Genomic DNA, 24,523 nt, shown 5'->3' with positions numbered 1-24,523 from the left:
GAAATGTGTTATGCGATATTACATGTTATAAAATCAGCTTTCTATATTAGGAAATAGTATGAATTTTATGGACGATTTTAAACTATATGAGTGAATCTGAAACTTCCTATATGTTACTACATTTTCATAAAATGAACCCTCTACGAGCAATGCATGAATCCCAATACAGTACAACTCAATAGGTGATTGTAATTCACATTTGTGCATCTTTTATCTAAATGAATGGGTATTGTATATTTTGAACTTGACATCTGTTTTGGCATCTTGGGCTAATAAAAGGAATTCTGTCTTCATTTTGTATCTTGAGTAAGTTAAAACTGTCACAGAAATGTTTGGAATTTTAATGCATTATTCTTTTTATTGTTTTTGTGCTTTTATGGCTGAGGCCCAAAGAAGACCTGTTTGCTTGCTTCCTTGTTAACACAATCCATCACAGCAAATTTATAACGACCTCAACATATAGACCTGAACCTTTTCGTGGAAGACATGCCAGAAAGGTAGACATTGACTATAAACCTATACAGAAGGCTATTCTTCCTCCAAAAACATACTTCTCAAGCCCAAATTCGTAGACAGTTAGGATTAGAAAGACAAGAACTCGCCCAGAAGGGAGCATTCATTAATTCTTGTGGGAACCTGCACGAACCTCCAAACTTCCCAAAGCAACCTAGAATGGGGAGAGATTTTCAATACTAAAGCATACAAGGGGCAACTATTTTTTTAGAAACCTAATCACTTAGGCAAAGTTTAAGAAATTCTAAAGCAAATCTGAAATTTCTCTTATTTCAACAAGATAAGAATGGCTTCGCCAGAAAAAATTCGCACTCTTGGTTATTGATAACCTCCTACAATCCAACCCCCCAATAATACCTGAGAGCTAACTTCTTGTCTCATTCGAAATTGAAACTCATTTAACATAGAATGGGGAGCTTCCACAGTAAGGGCCTCATTTGCAAGCCCCTTGCGCCGCCACTGTGTCATTTATTTTTGGCGCAGGGGCAGCACTAGCAGTGCTCTACACTGCTCTGTATTTACAAACTGACGCATTGGGCCCAATATGTCACTTTGTAAAGCCCTGCGTCATATTATACCTGTGTCACTTAGAATGTATGTAGGGTAGGCGTTCCCATGGAAAAAGCCATGTAGAACTGACGCAGTAAAATTCACAACTTTTGACTGTGTCACTCTATGACTTCACTGCATCAAAATATTACTGCCTGCTCAGACCAGGTGTACAATTGATGCATGTCTTTTTCCACTGGGACGCTCCTCACATTGCTGGAGTTATGTCAGTATAACAACGCAACTCCAGCAATATGTCATTTTAGCACCAACAGATGCGTCAGAATTTCTGATGCATCTGTGGAAACGTGCACCATGGAGCTCTGTATTGTTAAATACAGTGCATCCATGACGTCATTAGGGGATGTGCGGAAAGTGCAAGAAATCGTCATCGATGCGACAGTTTCTTGTAAATGGGGCCCTCAGGATCTAAACTATAGACTCTGTGGTTACGAGTCTGAGACTCTTTCACATATGTTGTACATGTACCACACTGACAGAATTTCGAAGGACCCATCGCTTTTTAAGGTTTAACCATCTGCATATTAGAACCTAGACTAGATTTAATAGAAAGCTTGACTGGCAAGCATACCATCTGAACTGCAAATTTGTGAGCTCTTTGGACCAGTTCGCACTTATGCAGTCCTAAAAAATCTCTTGTTAGTTCATAAAGTGTTTTTTCTTTTATCATGTTTTAATGTTTCTAATCGATAAGATGTGATCTTTCCTCGCAGCATCTTTTGAGAGATCATCAGCCAGATTTGTTTACATGACGGTGCTTCCAGTATGAGACTGACTTTTCTTAGTCCAAAAGGGGTTAAGACTTTCCAAGAAATCTATAGATTTTCCTTTTGCCGAGTCTGCTTTGACTCTATTAATGTCTCATCCACATCCTTTCCCCAGATCTCTTTTGACAGGCTGCCTTTAAGCCTATAGTATCTATTTTATGATTGCTCTAATCTTTTTGCTTTATGTCCTCCTGTTTATCATTTGTGCTTTGGTTATTTATCGGTTTTTAGCTGCAAGCATAACTTTTCATTAACTTTTATTTTTCATATGTCTTCCTTGTCCTTTGTTTCCTCTGTACATTATTTTCTTTCTTTTCAGTATTGTTCTATTTTCCCTAGGTTGCGTGGTCAAATACTTTACTTTTATGTCACCCTTTTCTTCTTTTCTCTACTATCATCTCTCTTGCATCTTTGCAGATTTTTCGGTACTGCCTCTGAGTTGTGCGGTTAACTCAGATGTTCGTTTTCTACCCTATTATTGTCTGATTTATTTCAATTCTGTCTCCTCAATTTGTTGAACTCCTTTTCGTTACCTGCCTCATGTTTCTTTCAATACATCACAATGTATATTCTCCTCATACCTCTCCTTCTCTCCTGAAATGCCACATGAATGTATTTGTGTCTTCATGGCTTTTCTATTTTACATCTCTGTAGCTTGCCTCAGTATTTCCATCTCTCACTCTTTCCGTCTTTTTATCATCCTTAAGCTTTCCTTTCTGTATCATTGTTTTTCTCATTTTGTTTCTTGTTTCATGTTTTCCCGCTATCTTTCTTCTATTGTTACCACAGAGAACAATCTAAAACTTTTAATTCTAAATTATATGTATTTAAGGTTCTACCGTTTTATAATATATTTATCGCTGTACATGTATTATATTCACATTACTAGTCATCATCTGATATATTTACGTTTCATTATATTTTTTAGAAAGGCGACTCTTTTGCACATTTAGGTTCTCATATCTCTTTTGATCTTTGTTATCACTAATGACATCATTATTTCGAACAATTTTGCAAACAATCCATCATATGCAGATCAGCTTCATGCAAACGTTTCTCATTAATATTCATTTCGCAAATCATAAATTTCTGACTACCTTCGGCACTACAGGATATCGTTGCTGCTTTAAACAGTAACCAGTACACCGCTATGTTTTGATCTGAAATCCCTTGGAGTTACATGCACCAACCACAGCAGCAAAGTAACAAGTGGTATGGACAAGATTATAATTGCCGTGGACAGGAAGGCACAATCATTGAACTCATTACAATACAATCCGATACTAGGGGTCTGAGAATTTAAGTGGTGCGATAAATAGCATCAATTACAGGTTTTTCTCTTTCAAATTGTAAATACCATGCAGATTTTAGTGCTCTCCCCAACAAAATCTGGATATCAAGACATTCATTAGGTGATTTCCTCCATTAAATGAAGGCAGGTTTGAGATGCTGAAATGTACTTCAGGTGTGTGGCCTTTCGAATACTTTTTAATTACTCTCTATGGTAAACTCTTGCCCACTTGTAATGGGCAACCACTGCACAAACAGGTTTTGGAACATGGGTCGTTAATTATACTGCCAATCGGGGTCAATGACCACATGAAAAAGGCAATTTTGGTGGCTTCCCAAGAGATGCATCAAACCTTCTGACTGAATGTCCTGTGAATGCTAAAAGGTGATTAGACTGATTCCATTAATTTAAGCAATGCTCATTGTGATGGAGACGTCATCTGCTGTCTCACCTTGACAAGTGTGGTTATCCTCTGCAAGGATGAGCCCCCTAGGGCACTGGCACTGGTACCTCGTCCCGACCTCTGTGCAGGTATGACTGCATCCCCCGTTATTGTTATGGCAGCCTTCGATTTCTGTTTGTGTAAAAAAGTAAAAAAAAATGTTTTCAGACATGTTCAACAAAAACATGATAGACAAAATGTACGCCCATATTATGAGGTGACCACTTAATTTTAATAGACCCGGTAAGAGCAGTTACCCATCTCACCAGAATTCAGAAATCTGCAGGATCACCACAAGTCTATTTACTTTCGTGCTGCTGAAATATCTGCGGGAAAAACGGCGAATAATTGAGGGAATCGTAATGGGGCAGCTCCTCCATTAGAGCAGAGAAGCGTCACCACACTTGGAAAATGCCCACAGACACTGCCCAGAGATGAAAAATAAAATGGCAAAAAAGTTCATATATTATCATTTCATTTTTCATCACCTGTCCGAAACCGAGTGTCAGGATATGGCGGGGCTAATTGAGTGCCAGCAGCAGGGGGGAGTGGTGGGCTGCTTGTGCACTTGTTTAAAGTGTGCATGTCTCTTTGGCCAGCCAGCCAGACATGCACACTCTAAACCTCTCAACCTAGCTGGGTTGAGAGCTAGCACAGGCCTCCAGTGCCCTCGAAGACGTTGAGAGAGGCTGTTATCTCCTATCCTGGTACTTCTCTCATGCTGGTTAACAGCATGAGAGCAGCACCAGGATTGGTTGAGGGAGTTGGATGCCTGGAGCCAAGAAGGAAATCGGAATGAGGAGGACGTGACAAGGTAAGATATTTTCGATTTTATTTACTTTATGTCCTCCCCCCTTTTATGTAGCACGCATACATGCTCCTACCCCAACCCATTTGCCCATCGCACCACTCTTAATAGTTGCAAACTGCTACCGCAGGGGTTTTAATCAAAATTATTATTGAGTGTTCATGTATTCTGAGTAATGGATTTGTATAGAATATATAGTAATGTAGAAAAATAATGCACACAGATGAAAATGTGATTATGATTAGTGGTTGCCAGTGTTCACGAAGTGTACTTATTAATAGTCTAATGCTGTAAAATGTGGAGCATATGTTTGACTAACGTAGTAATATGTCATATTAAAGGTGCTGCATTATGTATTAGCTTTATTAATTGCAGGCCTTAAGTTAGCGAAGGTCTTGGCCTAGTTGCCCGACCTCATGTCAGGCTGTATTTCTTAATGTTTAATAACTGGATGTTCTAGAGAGTTAAACTGTGATTTTCCATTGTATTGTGTAAATGTGCTCGTAGTTGAGAAAGTTTTCTCATGAGAACCAACTGCTAGAAGATGCTGTTCTTGCCAAATGTAACAATATGTATGTAATGTGTGGAAGACTGACTTTCTCAGGAGGAGAACAATGGAGACACTGACTGGAGTAGAAGCTGCAACAATATTGTTACCTGAAGAGCCGGATGATGAGGATGTTGAAGGAAAAACCAATCACCACATGTGAATGGAGTAATGGTAGAATTCATAGATTTGGAGTTTAGTTTTTATTGGACAAAATGTGAACATGCGATCCCTTGACCAATAGGGATATGGAAAGTAGTTTTAGCAAATTTAACTTAACAAGACTGCACAGAGGGAAGAGAGCCCATTGCCCATTTCCTTCCTGGCCAAAAGGTCAATATTTTCTTGTGCGTCTTGACAACAGACATGATTAACTTTAATGCTTAAAGACTTTGCGTTTTCTGAACATTGATGCTGAATTCTGATGCCTTGCTGATTGACTGATGTCCTGATGACGAAGACTATCTTGTCTTGCCAATCCAATTGAGGAGAGGTATAAATCGTACCTATGTGTCTGTTGTGCATATTTACTTTTTCTTTCTAGGTACCAACTGCACTGTTTGGCGAGAGCCATAGTTAGATGTTTTTCCAAATTCGTGTTACTAAATTGTTTTGCATACAGCCCAACATGCTGATGCTAATTTGGTATTAGATAAGGATTCTCACTAATGAAAATCTGCTAATGCAGAATAATGCTTGATGAATTTCTTTGCTGAATCTAAATGTATGTGATCTTGTTGAGAAGTTGTTCTGGTTATTAATTGCACTGTCACCTCAGAATGTGTATTAGTTCAAGCTTTGATTAGATTACGTTTTTCCATCGCTTTGGAGAGCCAGTGTTGTTTCTGTATGTGTATCATTTGATTTTGAGGTTAATTCACTTGTCTTTATCATTGTTAATATAAAGAAATAAATATTTTAACTTTTACTAAAAGGTGTGGTTATTCATGGCTGAAAGGTCATGGTGCGTGACAATTACTAACTCTATTGCGTATTAATGTTATTAATGATTGTCGATTCTTGATATTGTGTATTGATTACTGATGATTGATCTGCATGTTCTGGAATATATAGTTGGATCATCTTAATTGCGAGTCAAAAAGTTCATCGACCTATTTGCGTCCCTTGTAAGTTTACTTATTAAGGTCAGACACGCTAACGAAACCGTCCCTGAATCACACCTGGAATTACACATTCCATCTTTAATCCCAGTTAACTAGCCCCCCCCCCCCCCCCAGAATTACCCGTGCTCACAGTATTGATAACTCCAGGTGGGGGGTACAGGTGGTTTACCAGCTTCTAATTCAGGCCTACGAGAATGAAGGCCATAGTTTTCAAAATACAAGGATACTTGGGGCCAGATGTAGGTAGAAAAGGGTTTGCGACTCGCAAATTGTGAGTCGGAGTGACTTGCAATTTGCGAGTCGCAAACCCATATGCAGAATGGTGTCCCTGCAAAGACCCACCTCATTAATATTACACTGGAGACAGCAGACCACCATGTCTGTGACTGCTTTTTTAATAAAGCAGTTTTTGTTTTTTTTGTATTGCAGCCCGTTTTCCTTAAAGGAAAATGAGTTGCAATACACTCGGGAAAATGAAACCATTTGGTTTCGTTTTTATAGAGTAGGTAGTGGTCCATTGGACCACTGCCTGCTCTGAAAAAATATTTTTGGCGCCATTCACAAAGGGGAAGGGATCCCATGGGGACCCCTTCCCTTTTGCGAATGAGTTAGCACCCACTTCACATGGGTGCTAACTGCGAATTGCTTTGCGACCGCGTTTGCGGTCACAAAGCAATTCTGCATTGTGGTGCGACTCGCAAATAGGAAGGGGAACACCCCTTCCTATTTACGAGTCGCATTCCCATTTTGCGAGTCGGTACCAACTCGCAAAATGGGAATGTGCATCCCGATGCACGTTTTGCATGGCGCAAACTGCGAATTTCGCAGTTTGCGCCATGCAAAACGGTTCCTACATCTGGCCCTTGGTTTTTAAGTTAGAAGTGTACTTCACTCACATTCAGAGTCTTGGGATTTTTTTTTAAGTTCATGCCATTCACAATAGCCACTCCCTTTGTATTTTTTCGCCATTTTGTTGGCACTTTAATTCAACAGGCCTTTGATTCCTGTCTTTTCTATAAACATCCTGTATGCATTACATTGTGTACTTTTCTTGTTCTACAATACTCGTAGTGGTGGCTGGAGACATTTGAAAATAGTGGGGTATAAAAGTTGGGAATGAGTTTTACGAGCAAGCAAAGCGAGTAAGCTGGAACAACATATGATGATGAACAAGAGTAAAAAGTGACACATTTTAAAGCAAATAAAATAAAAAAATATTGTTAATTATGTGCAGTTTTACATCAACATAACTTATTTCTTTGAGCAAGGTTTGCACTATGTAAAACTCCAAAATAAAATGGGGATTCTGCATAACAGCTCTTCCGAAGACAAGACACAGAGCCTTCGGTGCAAGGAGGTTTGCTGGATAAGGAGTGGGGGCTGTTCTTCGAACCTGGTTCCCTATTATACATAATTATAAATAAATGGTTGCAATGCTTAATTTGAGCCAGTAGTTTCCGGTGCCTGGCACCAGCACTTAATTGTCAACATTGACACAGTCTGCCAGCTGGTGGTGCTGTCTTTCCCTATTAGAGATGAGCAGAACCACAGTTATTTAATAACCAAATATTTATGTATAATGACTAAAATGTGCTGCCTAAGCCATTCTTATCTATCTCTTCAAGAATACATCATAAAAGCAGGACAGACCTATTTTGGTGTCATGTAAATAAAATGATCACTGGCCACTTGGGTCCTTGTTAAGAGGAGGGCCTGACACAAACAGTCCTGTTTGCTCTCTCATTGTCACGGTCCTAATGAGTTTGTTAGTTTGGTTTGGAGGTTCCAGGAACAGCTCTAAAGGACCAATAGTGGGCCCTGCAAGTGAAAGAGGAGGGCGGGGACCCCTGGTGTGAGCTGTAGGATTTTGGTATGCCTTCTGTCAGGCACACCAGACTTTGAAACATTGAAGAATGGCTCTCTACCACTACAACTTCAGCTGAAATATCAAGATGGCATCACAGTGCTGAGTGACTTTGGCCTGATAGAGGAGGTTCACCTGGAGGACTTGCCTGAAAGTGTGAGTTGTCAGTTCGGAGTAGTGTCTGTCAGAGAGTAGTGAGGCCCATGGGTAGCAGGAAGAGCCAATATGGGGGGCAGTGAAGTATAGGCTGCCTACACAGGGTGACAGTGTATATACTTAAATCAACTGAGCATTTGCATCTGAGCAGCGCAATATACCAGAGCACTTTGCATTGAATGTTCCACACGGTTATACATTTTAAAGAGGATAATACAAAAACCTCCCAGAGACAAAAAAAACATTTTTTTACCACATGGCATACACCTCAGAGCCAGGAAGATAGCATGGGCAGTCAAATAGAGGGCCCTTATGCCTCTGCCCTGACCCTCAGAGAACTAGTTATCCATGACCTGTTAAGAGATTTGATGGTCACTGTGGGAAGCATTGACTGAAAGGTCACAACTATAGGAGGAAGTATGGAAGAACTCAAAAGGAGAGTAGGCTGGCACAAAGTGCAACTTGACAGAATGGGCCAGAGTGTTGAGAATCTAGAGAGCTTCAAGAAGTGTTCCATCCCAGCTATGGTCTAGTGACTGAACAATACATTGCAGGCCTTACACCAGAGAATGCTGGAATTCCCAAAACCAGAAGATGGATAAGACATCAGAGAAGTCAACCAGCAATTTCTGCTGATGGCAATGAGAGGTGAAGACAATGCAGCCTCTCTGAAGCCCATGGGGTGATACGTCTACCAACAAGTGGACCTGAGAGTAAACCATTGGATACTGGGACAATCCTGACAGAGCTGGAAACTCTGTGTCAGAGGTAGGAGGCCACATGTTTGGCCTCTAAGAAAAGAGCACCTTCTTAAGGGGGAATGTAAGGAAATGCCTCCTTGGCATGGTTGCCCCCTGACTTTTTGCCTTTGCTGATGCTATGTTTACAATTGAAAGTGTGCTGAGGCCTGCTAACCAGGCCCCAGCACCAGTGTTCTTTCCCTAACCTGTACTTTTGTATCCACAATTGGCAGACCCTGGCATCCAGATAAGTCCCTTGTAACTGGTACTTCTAGTACCAAGGGCCCTGATGCCAAGGAAGGTCTCTAAGGGCTGCAGCATGTCTTATGCCACCCTGGAGACCTCTCACTCAGCACAGACACACTGCTTGCCAGCTTGTGTGTGCTGGTGAGAACAAAACGAGTAAGTCGACATGGCACTCCCCTCAGGGTGCCATGCCAGCCTCTCACTGCCTATGCAGTATAGGTAAGACATCCCTCTAGCAGGCCTTACAGCCCTAAGGCAGGGAGCACTATACCATAGGTGAGGGTACCAGTGCATGAGCATGGTACCCCTACAGTGTCTAAACAAAACCTTAGACATTGTAAGTGCAGGGTAGCCATAAGAGTATATGGTCTGGGAGTTTGTCAAACACGAACTCCACAGCACCATAATGGCTACACTGAAAACTGGGAAGTTTGGTATCAAACTTCTCAGCACAATAAATGCACACTGATGCCAGTGTACATTTTATTGCAAAATACACCCCAGAGGGCACCTTAGAGGTGCCCCCTGAAACTTAACCGACTATCTGTGTAGGCTGACTGGTTCCAGCAGCCTGCCACACTAGAGACATGTTGCTGGCCCCATGGGGAGAGTGCCTTTGTCACTCTGAGGCCAGTAACAAAGCCTGCACTGGGTGGAGATGCTAACACCTCCCCCAGGCAGGAGCTGTAACACCTGGCGGTGAGCCTCAAAGGCTCACCCCTTTGTCACAGCCCAGTAGGGAACTCCAGCTTAGTGGAGTTGCCCGCCCCCTCCGGCCACGGCCCCCACTTTTGGCGGCAAGGCTGGAGGGAACAAAGAAAGCAACAAGGAGGAGTCACTGGCCAGTCAGGACAGCCCCTAAGGTGTCCTGAGCTGAGGTGACTCTAACTTTTAGAAATCCTCCATCTTGCAGATGGAGGATTCCCCCAATAGGGTTAGGATTGTGACCCCCTCCCCTTGGGAGGAGGCACAAAGAGGGTGTACCCACCCTCAGGGCTAGTAGCCATTGGCTACTAACCCCCCAGACCTAAACACGCCCTTAAATTTAGTATTTAAGGGCTCTCCCTGAACCTAGAAATTAGATTCCTGCAACAACAAGAAGAAGGACTGCCTAGCTGAAAACCCCTGCAGAGGAAGACCAGAAGACAACAACTGCCTTGGCTCCAGAAACTCACCGGCCTGTCTCCTGCCTTCCAAAGAACTCTGCTCCAGCGACGCCTTCCAAAGGGACCAGCGACCTCTGAATCCTCTGAGGACTGCCCTGCTTCGACGACGACAAGAAACTCCTGAGGACAGCGGACCTGCTCCAAAAAGACTGCAACTTTATCCAAAGAAGCAGCTTTAAAGAACCCTGCAATCTCCCCGCAAGAAGCGTGAGACTTGCAACACTGCACCCGGCGACCCCGACTCGGCTGGTGGAGAACCAACACCTCAGGGAGGACCCCCGGACTACTCTACGACTGTGAGTACCAAAACCTGTCCCCCATGAGCCCCCACAGCGCCGCCTGCAGAGGGAATCCCGAGGCTTCCCCTGACCGCGACTCTCTGAAACCTAAGTCCCGACGCCTGGAAAAGACCCTGCACCCGCAGCCCCCAGGACCAGAAGGACCGGACTTTCACTGCAGAAGTGAACCCCAGGAGTCCCTCTCCCTTGCCCAAGTGGAGGTTTCCCCGAGGAAGCCCCCCCTTGCCTGCCTGCAGCGCTGAAGAGATCCCTTGATCTCTCATTGACTTCCATTGCGAACCCGACGCTTGTTCTAACACTGCACCCGGCCGCCCCCGCGCCGCTGAGGGTGACATTTCTGTGTGGGCTTGTGTCCCCCCCGGTGCCCTACAAAACCCCCCTGGTCTGCCCTCCGAAGACGCGGGTACTTACCTGCTGGCAGACTGGAACCGGGGCACCCCCCTTCTCTCCATTGCAGCCTATGCGTTTTGGGCACCACTTTGAACTCTGCACCTGACCGGCCCTGAGCTGCTGGTGTGGTAACTTTGGGGTTGCTCTGAACCCCCAACGGTGGGCTACCTTGGACCAAGAACTGAACCCTGTAAGTGCCTTACTTACCTGGTAAAACTAACAAAAACTTACCTCCCCCAGGAACTGTGAAAATTGCACTGTGTCCACTTTTGAAATAGCTATTTGTGAATAACTTGAAAAGTATACATGCAATTGAAATGATTCAAAGTTCCTAATGTACTTACCTGCAATACCTTTCAAACAAGATATTACATGTTAAATTTGAACCTGTGGTTCTTAAAATAAACTAAGAAAAGATATTTTTCTATACAAAACCTATTGGCTGGATTTGTCTCTGAGTGTGTGTACCTCATTTATTGTCTATGTGTTTGTACAACAAATGCTTAACACTACTCCTTGGATAAGCCTACTGCTCGACCACACTACCACAAAATAGAGCATTAGTATTATCTCTTTTTACCACTATTTTACCTCTAAGGGGAACCCTTGGACTCTGTGCATGCTATTCCTTACTTTGAAATAGCACATACAGAGCCAACTTCCTACAGGGAAGAAAAGTGCTAATCTTCACAGATGTGAGCAGGACCAATCAATTCAAGAGGTCAGAGCTCCAAGTTGTTAACAGAGAGCTGGTGGCATTGGGATGCAGCACTTTCTATGTAGAATCCAGAAAGACTTTGTGGCAGGAGTGATGGAAAATATTATGCTTTCACACACCCCCAGGCAGTGATAGACTTTCTTGCTTTCATAAAAGCAGATGTGATCCATGAACAACGGCAGAGCAGAATGGAAAAGACCTTACAAAAAACTGTCAGTGGCAGCTGGAGGACTCAGGTAACAGTGCGAGGAATGAATTGAACAAAAATATTATATACAATTTGAAACCTGCAATGGGCAGAGTAGCCACACCCCTATGTTCTCGAAACTGTGGACACATGAGGGCATTTTATCATATGCTGTGGAGCTGCCCGGTCATACAGAGCTACTGAGAGTCATGGTGTCTTCTTTCAACAGTGTTTGTGGTAATACTGCTGTGCCCTCCCCTAAATGGTGCTTGTTGAAAACCTGGGACAAAACAGATCTCACCCATATGCACCAAATCTAGATGACTTTGGGGTTAATAGTGGCGAAACGCAATATTGCCTGCAACAGGAAAGGGGATCAACTCCCGGAACTGGCAGATTGGGAGAGAGTAGTATACGAGGGTAGGGGTTGCCCATGGAAATGGACTAAAATCTAGGGTAAGTGCATTGATCACCAAGGTGGATTATGTACTCTGCCCGAACGTGTGGGACCGGATGGTTGACATCAGATGCAAACAACGGCGGCTCCTCCGCAAACGTGGAGGAGCTTTGCCCCACCCACTGCTTTCAGCAGAAGGAAAAATAAATTGATAATAATGGAACGTTATTATTATTTTATTTTTATCTGGAGCCAGGTTAGGGCAGGGCAGGGCTGGAGGAGGAGTGGTATGTGCATCATAAGTGCAAATGTCTGTTTGGCCGATCGTGTTGGGTCGGCAAAACAGACATGCGCACTTAGCATTTGTGCGGAGGGTTCCACTCCCTGTGCTCTAGCTGAACCAGCCCACTCACACCAATCACCATGCTGCTGTTATGCTGGTGACAGCAGGGTCGTGATTGGCTGAGGGGAGTCTAGGAACGTGTGTGGTTCCCTGAAGAATTCGAGGACCGACAAGACGAACCTGTCTCCCGACAAAGCAGGTAAGTGTTTTTTTTATTATTATTTTTTCTACCCCAACACCCCCGTTGGTAAGTGGCAGGTGTCACTGGGTGCAAACTGATGTTGCAGATGCTCTCTTCCTAGGGGTGGGTGTGGGGAGGGGGGAAATCAGGAGCCTTCTATGAGAAGTAATGTTGCTTGACTGTAATTTGATGATGTTGATTTTGCTGCTACAACGTTGTCTGTTTGATAAAAAGAATTTTAAAACAAAGTTTGAAACCCGCAAAGTTGTTTCTTCTAACCCTTTCATTCTTGTCACTAAGGGCCATATTTAAGGCCAAGTCACCCAGCGTAGCAGGTCACCTTGCCGCGCTGCACTGCGTAACAGGGAAAGGGCAGGAATGCACCGTATTTAAGGCACTATGGTGCATTCTTGTCCTTTTGCTTGTGCTAGCCCATAATGGGCTGCCTCATGCACCCTTGCACCATGGTGTAAGGGTGCCTATGTTGCATGCAGGATTGCTTTTGTGCAGGAAGGGGCACCTTCCTGCACAAAAACAATCCTGTTATCCCTGGCAGCTTTTGGCGTGTCTACCGTGTCTTTTTGCCTTCCGACCTCCTGTTTTTATGAATGCTGGTTATTGTCTCTGCACACTCTACCACTGCTAATCAGTGCTAAAGTGCAAGTGATCCCTATCTAAATTGTACTGTTGATTGGTTCATTCATGATTGGCATATTTGGTTTACCTGTAAGTCCCTAGTAAAGTGCACTAGAGGTGCCCAGTGCCTGTAAATCAAATGCTACTAGTGGGTCTGCAGCAATGATTGTGCCACCCACATGAGTAGCCTGGTAACCATGGCTGAGACCTGCCCTGCAGCGTCTGTGTGTGCAGTTTTAAACTGCCAGTTCGACTTAGCTAGTGTACCCACTTGCCAAGCCTAAACCTTCCCTTCTTATACATGTAAGGCACCCCTAAGGTAGGCCCCAGGTAGCCCCAGGGGCAGGGTGCAATGTATGTTAAATTTTGGACATGGACTGATGTGTTCTACACGTTCTAACAGTGAAATAGTGCCAAACTCTCTCATAGGTTAACATGGGGGCTGCCTTTAAATATTATCAAAGTGCAGGTTTCCTTTGAGAGCAGATAGAAATGTAGAGTTTGGGGTCTCTGAACTCACAATTTAAAAATGTATCTTTCAGTAAAGTTGGTTTTTATATTGTTAGTTTGAAAATGCAACTTTTAGAAAGTAGGCATTTTCTTGCTTAAACCATTCTGTGACTCTGCCTGTTTGTGGATTCCCCGTCTGGGTCAGCTTTACAGTTGGGCTGTTGTCAATTCTCTCTAGACAGTGACACAAAGGGGTCAGGGGTGTAGCCTGCATATCCTGATGAGCCATCTGAGCTAGAGAGAAGGGAGGAATGGTCACTCACACCGGAAAGGGCTGTGCCTGCCCTTGCACAATGCAGACTCCAACCCCCGGGTGTGTGTCTGGGGCTGGCCTGGACAAAAAAGGATCTTGGAAACAACTGAGACTTGCTCTGAAGTTTGCCAACTTCAAAGACTTTGAGGGGTATTGGACCCAAAGCCCCAGACTTTTAGAATCTTTCTGGATCATGAGGAACCTCTGCCAAGGAGAAGAGCTGAAGAGCTGGAGGAGTAGTACTGCCCCTTTGCTCTGTGTGCATTTCTGGGTTGGCCTGTAGTTGCTGCTTCTGCCTTAAAAGAGAGCAATGGGTGAACTTTGCTGTGTATTCTACTTAAGAGACTTCTCCAAGGGTTTGGAGTAGAGATTGTCCCCTGTTGGAAGTCTTAGGGATACCAAAGACTTCAGTTTCATCTGCCTGCAGCACTGGGAACCGTGTGTTCTGTGCTGTTCAAGAAGAAAAACCACAGTGACGCTGCCAACAACGCTGCTGGCCTGCACCATGACCTGCCAACGCTGCACGGAGCCGCACCACCCCGCTTAACACAGCTGCCATCCTTTGACACCGCAACTGAGCCGCTAGTTGCACCATGACCTGTGGGCCCCACACTCTGGCATCGCCTTGCTCACACCGCCGCCTAGGCATCCTTGACGCCGCCGCTCCTGCAACAATTTAAAATAGTTTTTTTTTTTAAATACAGTGTGAAATTAATAGAGGAACAATTAAACTGGAGAGGAAAGACATTCAGTGTATAAACTCCAAGGTAAACATCTGAAATCTCCTTTTGCCTCACACCAGATGGCCCCCTTCAAACCATAACGTTCCATGCTCACATCCCTGCACTGTGGCCTGTGGACATCGCTCGTGAGGTACACAAAGCACCGTCCTGTCCAGCACTGCAGCCCCGGTCCACTGACACCAGCGCTTTTGACTCCAGTGTTGTCACCAGGCATCCCTGTCTGCACTGCGACCTGTGGACGCTGCACAGAACCCGTCCGGTGTCGCACTGCCGACTTGGGCCTACTGCGCATCAGCAACAACGACGAGGCTCCCTGCACCGTGACTTGGTGACACCACAAGTTTCACTGCCCCGCTTCACACCGCAGCCCTGGTCTCACCGACGCCGCTGGATGATGTCACCAAGCTGCTGCCTTCTACGTGACCTGTGGGCACCGCACGTCGCATCGTCCTGCTTCATACCAGACCTCCAACGCCATCCACGCCAGCGCTCCTGACTTCATCAGCCCAGAGTTTGATCTGCAACACATATGACTTCAAGGGCCTGACGTCCCCCGTACCAAACTCAGGAACAGACACCGTGATGCCAGCGACGCCACTCTCTGGACCTCATTGCGAGGACCATGATGCCCTGCATTTCCAAGGTAGTGTTTGCGGGTCTTCCCGACACCGTAGCTGGCCTGCGACACTACGGCCAGCCTGAACCGTTGGATTTGTTGTTCACAATGCCGTGATAGCCCCAGACGGAGCTATTGACGTCAAGGAACTGTCTTTTTAAGTAATTATTGCAAAATTCATATCTTTATTACTGTATGTTGAATTTTTCTTGTTTTTGTCTTATTTTATATAGATAAATATTGACTATTTTTCTAAAACTGGTGTGGTGTCCTTTTGTAGTGTTTTCACTGCATTACTGTGTGTGCTGTGCAAATGCTTTACACATGGCTTCTGAGATAAGCCTGACTGCTCGTGCCAAGCTACCAAGGGGATGAACAGGGGTTATCTGAGCAGGTATCTCCCTTATCCTGTCTAGAGTGAGGGTCCCTCCTTGGACAGGGTGCAAACCGGCTGCCATCTAGAGACCCCATTTCTAACAAATCCTCTGAGACATTTTTCTCTTTCTATGTAGCCTGCAGAATGCAGAACACACAGCAAAAAGAAAAAACTAGGAGAAATAAAGATATTTCTCCTCATTACCGCTCACCTGGGGAGGCATAGGTTTTTGGCACATTCCCAGGTTTACTTTTTCTTGTAAATCTGGGAATGTGTCAAAATCCATAGATGTTGTGTGGGAACACCCAATCAACACCGATGGAAATGCCTCCCTGTCTCAGAGTAATGAAACGCCGCTATTTGCACTGCGTTCATTACTCAAGATTTATGAAGCCATGCAGGACCACACTACACCCATTGCTTTTGATGCTGCCCCAGATTTACGTGAAATCATCCCAGGGGTGGCGTTAGCATGGCACAACTAGGAGGAATACTTTTATTCCTCCTTCTTTTTGCTTCTTCTATGTGTGCTGCATTCTGCAGCACACATATAAAGAGAAAAAGTACATGAATGATGGTTTATCTGACAATCACACCCCTCATTGTAGACACCCTTGCACTATGGTGCAAGAATGCCTGTGTTGGCGCTGAAGGGTGCACCATAATTCTTTTAATACAGCGCATCCCTGCATTTCAAAAGTGGCGCAGCGCTACAAATTTTGTCGTAGCGACGCTCTTGGTCACTTTTTTGTAAATCTGGGCCATAGTTTGTTGTTTAATTTAATATAGTTTTGTTATATTGGCTTCAGGCAAGAGTACGAAAAAGATGATGGTTCGACTTGAATAATGTTGTTCTTGAAAGTTCTTCAGATTGATCCCGAATTAAAACCATACATGAGTAATAGATTTACAACTGAACACGCATAGATGCATCCATTAATGAAATGCTGCCCTAAAAAGCCTAGATTGAAGTTACCTTCTGGTTAGTTAGGATTTCACAACAGTGAGCTAAATTTGGTGTTCCGGGGTAGGCTTTGAATGAGAACCCCAATCTTACTTTATTGTTACATTATTGTTAAGTTTATTAGAAATGCATCTTGTTAGGTTTCCCCAGACATGCAAAATCTAAATATTTCAAATCAATGAGAGGGCAGCTCTGAGGTGAAATTGTATGAGCTGTTTCAGATTCTGAGTTCGCCACTCTTTTCTGATACATGAAAGAAAATGGTGAGCTTTTTAAACACATGTTTCTGCCAGTCCTTTAGGTGCTGCAAATACAGCAACAATTCCAAATGCTTTTTTTTAAAATACAATGTGAAAATAATAGAGAAACAACGAAACTGGAGAGGAAAGGCATTCAGTGTATGAACTCCAAGGTAAACGTCTGAAATCTAATTTTGCCTCACACCAGATGGCTCCCTTCAAACCATAACATTCCACGCTCAGATCTCAACACCCCATTCCACCTTCCTCACCTTCAACGTTTCCCCAAGCTGCAGATGACGGGCAATGCCACAGCTTACTGGTCTCTATTTTCTTTTTAAAACCCCATTGAGGTTTCAATTATAATTTGTTGCTTGAGCTTCCTTAAAATAATTTATACCCCCTCTTAAACGCCTCAAAGGCAAGTGCCAAAACTCGCCGGACTCAAGATGACCCTTTTGGCTCAGTGTTACAGTCAAAGAAAAGGTAGGCAGCAAGAAAAGAATTGTTGACAACATAGCAAAGAAGTCGCGTAAAGGTAATGTATTGGGCTATGATACCTTTCACCATAGAAATAGAAGAAGCACAAATATGATATTGTACATTAGCTATTGTAACTCCATAAATATCATGGTTAGTAGTACTCAATGTATGTAATATGACACATCGATTGGCTATAAGGTTTCTATAAAGGACACGTGTGGTCGCAAAAGGTATGGCACAATAGAAATTAAATGTAAATGAAGTAGTTCCCTAATCTTTACAAAGGTTGTTTGTTGTACACTGGTCCACGTTTACCTGCAGTGAAGCTCTCCTAAAACGGCAAGGAACTGGCTGCAAACCTGTTATTGGATTCGGCTCTCCAGAGATTATCCCTCTAAGGTTTATGGTCAGTCCATCAATTTGCATATGAAACTCTGCCCTGAAATAGTTTTGCAGCAAAGGGCAGGGAACTATGTCATGTCCATTTCGTTTCCCTGTTAGTGTGTGGGTTAGTAGAGGAAGATATACGTATCCGAAACATTTCACCTTCGCAGGTCTTGCCATCTTTTCCCAGGATCCTTCCGACGCCGCACTCACAACGGTATGAGTTCTTGAGATTCACACAGACCTCACTGCAGCCTCCATTATTGTGCTCGCATTCATTCTCATCTGTGGAAAAGCAAGTAACAGCAGAGTTACAGCTACAATTTAGACAATCAGGCACAGCAAGAGACCAAAACAATAGCCGCGCAACATCAGAGGTGTCTTTAGTACATTACCACCACCTCTTGCTTCAGCTTCAGGTTTTCCTTACTGCATTGAGCCAGCATGCTTGTAGTGGGGATACAGGTAGGCAGTGCCCCTTTGGGCCGCTACCTAGCTCTGTATTAGTACTTGTAGAGAAAGGGGAGCAACTGTTGCTGTTCCCTAAAGTTTCACAATGAGCAGAGTACACTTTTGCAGCAAACTATCATTCTCACTACTTTTTATATTCTCATTAGTTTTCCAATATCAAAATTTGCATTAGATAGTTTCTCCGAGTAATAGAGAGATGCACTAAGCGCTGCTTTGCGTCAAAGGGGCACTCCATGGGTGGTATATTGTTGTTCCCATGCAACCACCAGTTGGCTTTGATGCACTCGCCTATATACTAAGGGCCATATTTAAACTTTTTTAGTGCCGCATTCGCATAATTTTTGGACGCAAATGAGGCGAAAACGTACAAAATATAATTGTATTATTATGTATGCAAATGCAGCGCTAAAAAAGTATAAATATGGGCCTAACATTGGTAGACAGGAATTTGCATCAAAACAGTTTTGCTCCTCAAGACAGATGTGACGAGGAGAAATGTTTGAATTTCTCCTTGTTTTTCTACTTTGTTCGGTACACATACAAAACAGACAAACATTTGCAATGCAACGGGTCTCGCATTTGCTTGAGTTAGAGCTGTTGGCATTGTAAATTCATACCTTGACTTTCTTGCCACATAAATTGGTCAACCCTGCCTCATAATTTTGTCTTTTACTGCCACATAATTCCAGTGGCCCTACATATACTTCCTTTTACCTTCTTCCTCTATCTGCATCCAAAATGACAATTTTGCCATTTAGCATCCTAATTTAAATCTGCCATGCTAATTCCAATAGAATACCACTTTCACCACCCCACCATCAGAGTTTTCGGCTAGCTAACACAATTCCCAAAAAGAGACAGCAACGAAGGAGTAGCAAGAGAAATAAACTTGAAGGGTCACCCAAACAAGGCCGTTCAAACAGTCATAGTATAATAAGGATGTTAAGTTGGTCTGAATCATGGTCATAATTGCAATAAGGAGAGATTACTAAAACATATACAATTATCACATAAACCCAATAAAAACCTTTATCAGAAATAAACGTTTGGCATTACACTGTAATGCTCAGAACACCCCCGAGAGAACACCACACTGAAAATAGCATTTGTAAGAATCATGAGCATGTTACCATATAGTTAGCACTTAGAGGGCATAAGCACATGAAAAGAAAATGACAGAAAGTATTGCAGTGTAACAATATATTTAGCCCCTGGTGAGTGTAGTGCATTACACATTTTCAGGGCTAGTACAATGATATTACAAACAAGACCCTCAAAACACAAACTACTCTCAGCTGTAAAACAAAAGATCCAGCCTTCAGAGAGGTTAAAAAGACCCTGAATGGAGAGAGGGGTTATTATTTTGGGGTCCCCACTAATGTTGTGGGGACCCAGAGATGATATAGAGAGAAAGAGCAGGTTGTGGCGAACGTTTTGAAGGTGGTCTCATTGTCCTAGGACCACCACAGGCTGAGTTATGAGCAAAATGTTTCATAAAAGAATGCCCTGCAAAGCATTATGGAATGACCAAGTTCACCAAATATTGTAGTATGGTGAATGTAATGCTCAGAACACCCCCTAGAGAACACCACAATACAAATACCATTTGTAAGAAACATGGCCATGCAACCATACAATTAGACCCTAAAAAGCATTACCACAGGAAAATAAAAAGGCACAAAGTAATGCATCCTGAGAGTGAAGTGCCTTACACATTTCAGGCTTGGCAGACCAACTACAATACTATGGCCCTTATAACATTAACTAATCCACACTGGAAAACAACATTTTCAGCCATAAGAGAACATAGAAAGGGACTGACTGATGGGAGGGGTTATTATTTTGGGGTCCCCTCTAACCTAGTGTGGGGACCTAATGATGACCTAAACAAAGAGTGTGTCCCGTTGAACATTTTTATGGTGGTCCCATTGTCCTAGGACCACCACAAGCTGAGTCATAGGCAAAAATGTTTTGAAAAAGAATGCTTGCAAAGCATTATGGGATGACTTTTCCTAAGTGCAGTTAATATTGTAGTATCAGCTCTCCTGCTGTGCCAGAAAGCAGCGCTGCAGATTTCTGTGTTTTTATTGAAGCATTTATCAATTATAAGTGTTTTGGGGAAAGCTATGGAGCATGAAGGAGGGAGCCAAAAGAAATGACTCTGATTAGGTAACAGTGTGAACAATGTGACCAGAGCTCCAATACTGCCAATGGCGTTTGTGCTGTTCGTGCTGTGAGGGCCAAGGCTTCCATGGAGCACAAAGGAGAGAGACAAAAGAAAAAAAATAGTTAATCCACGCTGAAGTATATCCTCAATCGTGCAATTATCCATGTGACAGGGTCAGTCTGCAAGGCGGTAACAAAACACCCCCAAGATGGGACAAACGTAAAGGAATTACCAATGACATCAAGGGATTTTTGAAAGGTAAGCCCACGAATGAGTGAACGTGATGGGCATGAGGTGGGCGTGGTTAAAAGCCCACAATACTTACAACAGGTCAAATCACTTGCGCGCTTGACCAAAAAAGGGCCACCTTCTGTACAAAAACTAGGACTTACAGAGTGCACTCAACAGCCTGAAGTGCACCTGCATGGGGAAAGAGGAAAGCAGCACCATATCTCAGGACATATGGATCTGTTCTGCTCTCTCCCTTTCAAACAACACAGCTCAGCATCTTTATTCATACATCTGGGTGTAAGGGTTTAGGTGGATGGTAGGAAGGGTCAGAATGTTACCATATATAATGAGGAATACAATATGCCCCACTGCACAATAAGAGATATTGCAAGTCTCCTTGGGGTTCTGTGACTTTGTAGTTGAACTTGGCCTTTAGCTTCGTTCCACCATTTGTTCTCAAAACTCCTCGGTGACTTACAATATCCTTACAATGTAGAGCAGTGGGCACTTACATTATACATATATTAAAGCGAAAATGATTATTCTGCAGCACCAGAGTTACTTAGAATCACCTTCCTGTACTCTCTCGCTTTCACCAAGTGCTGGATTATTTTCTTGCTGACAAATGAGGGCTCTTCAAAAGCAACAGCTGCAACTCCTTTTCAAAGGTTGTCCACTCACTAGCCAAACCCATGTGATTTGCAGATTAGAAATGGAAATGCTTGGGAGGGTCCCACCCTCTTTAGGGGCGATCGCAAAGCACTCTGTCCCTCTTCTAATCTCTCTTTAGGGGGATTTTAACCACGACCATGTTATGTCAGTCACTTTCATAGGTTTGTGGGCTTACCTTTTAAAATGTGCTTGTTTTTATTCATGAAAGGCATGCAGACGTCATGCCTTTTCCGGTATTTAGCCCTCCTTCAGAGCACTGGTAAACTACTGGAAACCTACGAGGATCCATGTTTTCCATATCGTTTCTGGACTACTTTTTCTCTTTATTTCACAGCACGATCGGGCTGTTTTTTTTTTTTTTTTTTTTCATTTAATGTGGCAAGAAAAGTCCGGTTAGGAGCTTACAACGCTAATAGCTCTAACTCGACATAATGCGAGACCCGTTGCATTGCAAATGCTTGTTTTATTTGTAGTTCACAGCCAAGCTTCACCCCCAAAACAGACCCCATAAATCAGCATCCACATTCATGATCAAAAAGCAGGGCTACTTATCCTAAACATACACAAAAACAACTCGTCTGTCAATCACCCCGTTGCTTACACTGAGGACAGCCCATCATGCCACATCAACACAGATGCTACAGGTAGAAATTGCCCAGAGAGCTGAAAAATCGTGTCCGCCACTCGCACAAATGTTAAGGCTTTTCTGGCAGGCGACCCTCATGGAGGGGGAGAGGTATGAGTGAACGTGGACTCTTTTCATCCACAGGTCTGTTTGGCTGGAGGAGGACAGAGAGGCTTTATGCAGAGCACGTCATCAGACTGCTGAACTCTCTCCCAGAATACACCATTGCGAGGCATGATGATGCTCAGCAAAAAAAACAAAAAAAAAAAAAAACACTTTACAATCCTTAAGTGTCATTTTCATAAGTAGAAGGCGAATTTGTAGGTGAAAGTGCCAATGTTTTATATGGGCCACTGTTAAGTGCGAAGGAATGGTAGTCCTAAAAACATTCTTTATTCCTCCATATGACAATCATAATCGTTTATGGTGCTACTATGCGTTTGTGTAAACATGTAAGCAGCTGTTCAGGCCACACCGTACCTCTTCGGTGTGAAAGGGAAGTCTACACCGTAACTATTTGTGCTGTTATCTGTTCAATTTGTATAAAAACATGCACTGTTACTGTCGATGCCATACCTGTTCTGTGTGAGTGCGCCCACACATGTATATATGAGGAAGCATGTACTACTTCTGCTTACATTATGGCTGTTCTGACTATGTACAATAAGCTTTTATTTACACTACATATGGTAACACTACCTTAAAGCACAAAGATAAATAATGGCGTATTTTAGCTCTGAGAGTGTAACACCCACAGAGAGTTACCAGTATGGATAAAGCCAGGAATCCTAAAACTCAAATAACTGATTTTAAATGGATCGAACCTGGAAGAGAGCACAAAACCTTCGACACAGTCACTGAGGAAGACCAGACTCCTGGTGTCAGAGTTCATCAAAGATAGAACAGTGAGTGCCACGAGGCTACAAGTGTGAGGTTTTTCCACACATCTTATATTGTGAAGCAGGTAACTAGAGGACAAAGGTTCCCTTTATGGGTCGCTTGTCCTTTGTGAGAGGCTGTGTGTGAGGGAAGCTTGCACTACTACAGCCAATGCTCTAACTTTCCTGTTTTAGTGCGTACACAAATCACGTACAAAAACATTTTCGATATACAGAATTCAAATGTACAGCCTTTGAACATTGAGACCACCCATTCACAGACAGGATCTGCCCTACCATTTTCCCTATCCGCTGGTAGGTGGCGGGATTGCAGCCCCTTTCCTGGGAGTTTGACCGGTGATTGTGTGCTGGACACTTAAGAGACTGCTGCATGATTTGTTCATCTATGATGCACTGACACATCCTGAACTAGTAATGTCGGTTGCGCCCCCGCCCTCCTCCCACCACTAGTCTCTGGACCAGGCCAGCAGTAAAAAGCAGCAAGTACGAGAGGATGAACGCACCTATTCAAAGTGAGGGTGGTAGATTGGTAAAATAATCTCGCTAAGCGAGTGAGATACAGAAGAACATTTGCAAGACATAATGCATGTGTTCTAACCGTACGTGCAGTGTACACGTGTCAAATGTGTAAGTGCTGAAGGTTCACCAACGATATATGAAAAGGAAGGTCTGTATTTTTTCGATAGACAATGTGCTTTAAATATGCTGTGTTTGGTTAGTTCATCATAATATATAAAACATATTTTTCCTTTGCTTATTAAACATGCTCTTATAATGGCGCCAGGCAATTTCACTAACTTAATAATTATGCGGATTCCTTTTAAAATGGTTCTAGAATACACAGTAGGCGAGACTATCTAGTAGCACCTTTTGTTATTTATTTTGTTACATGAAACAAAGCAACTATTCTGTGATGGAATAAATGTTTAGGCATGAATTTACTTCACACAAATTATTATATACATTGCCCACATCATGTCACCAAAGTTGTTTCTGAGTACATACATCCTACGTTGCACATAACGATTAGAGGAGGAGTTGGTGATTGTTTCTGTATTTTTCTTAATGCCTTTGTTGCAAATGTCTCAGCCCCATATCAACTTCCTTGACTTGTACTGAAAGTCTGGTTCAAAATGACGAACCTTCTTCCTCTGGGTTTATAAAAGATTATACCACCTTGAATGCTGCTACATCGTTATCCCATTGTTGAAAATACCTATTTGCACTAGAATGTATTTCATCATGTTAAGCAAGTACCTGATGTGCACATAATAAACCATGCACAGCTACTGTGTGACCTTCTGCAGGTTCTGTCATTTTCATTTAAGATTGTCCTAATACAATGGACAAATGATACATTGTCTACACACCATGTACTGATGTGTAAATGCACTTCTTTGTTAAGCCATTGCTCTATAGTCAGAGAAATAACATTTCCACGTTAAGTGTTTCATGTTTGTTAGTGTTCCACAGCCTCAACTAATATGATATGGGCAGTGATTACT

General features: G+C 43.1%; 1 protein-coding gene across 1 annotated transcript in view; it reads right to left on the bottom strand.

Moving 5' to 3' along the window:
• The window catches only part of OIT3 (oncoprotein induced transcript 3), a 501,420-nt gene that overhangs the window by 117,845 nt on the left and 359,052 nt on the right, over window positions 1–24,523 (bottom strand). Inside the window, exons 4-5 of the mRNA XM_069242490.1 lie at window positions 18,116–18,238; window positions 3,593–3,715 (exon numbers count right to left, since the gene is read on the bottom strand). Coding sequence (XP_069098591.1) covers window positions 3,593–3,715; window positions 18,116–18,238 — 246 coding nt within the window. The remainder of the gene's footprint in view (window positions 1–3,592; window positions 3,716–18,115; window positions 18,239–24,523) is intronic.

This window comes from Pleurodeles waltl, chromosome 6, assembly GCF_031143425.1.
Source record: "Pleurodeles waltl isolate 20211129_DDA chromosome 6, aPleWal1.hap1.20221129, whole genome shotgun sequence".
Lineage (NCBI taxonomy): Eukaryota > Metazoa > Chordata > Amphibia > Caudata > Salamandridae > Pleurodeles > Pleurodeles waltl.
Note: the sequence above shows the minus strand (reverse complement) of the source record. Positions and strands in the feature narration are given on the sequence as shown.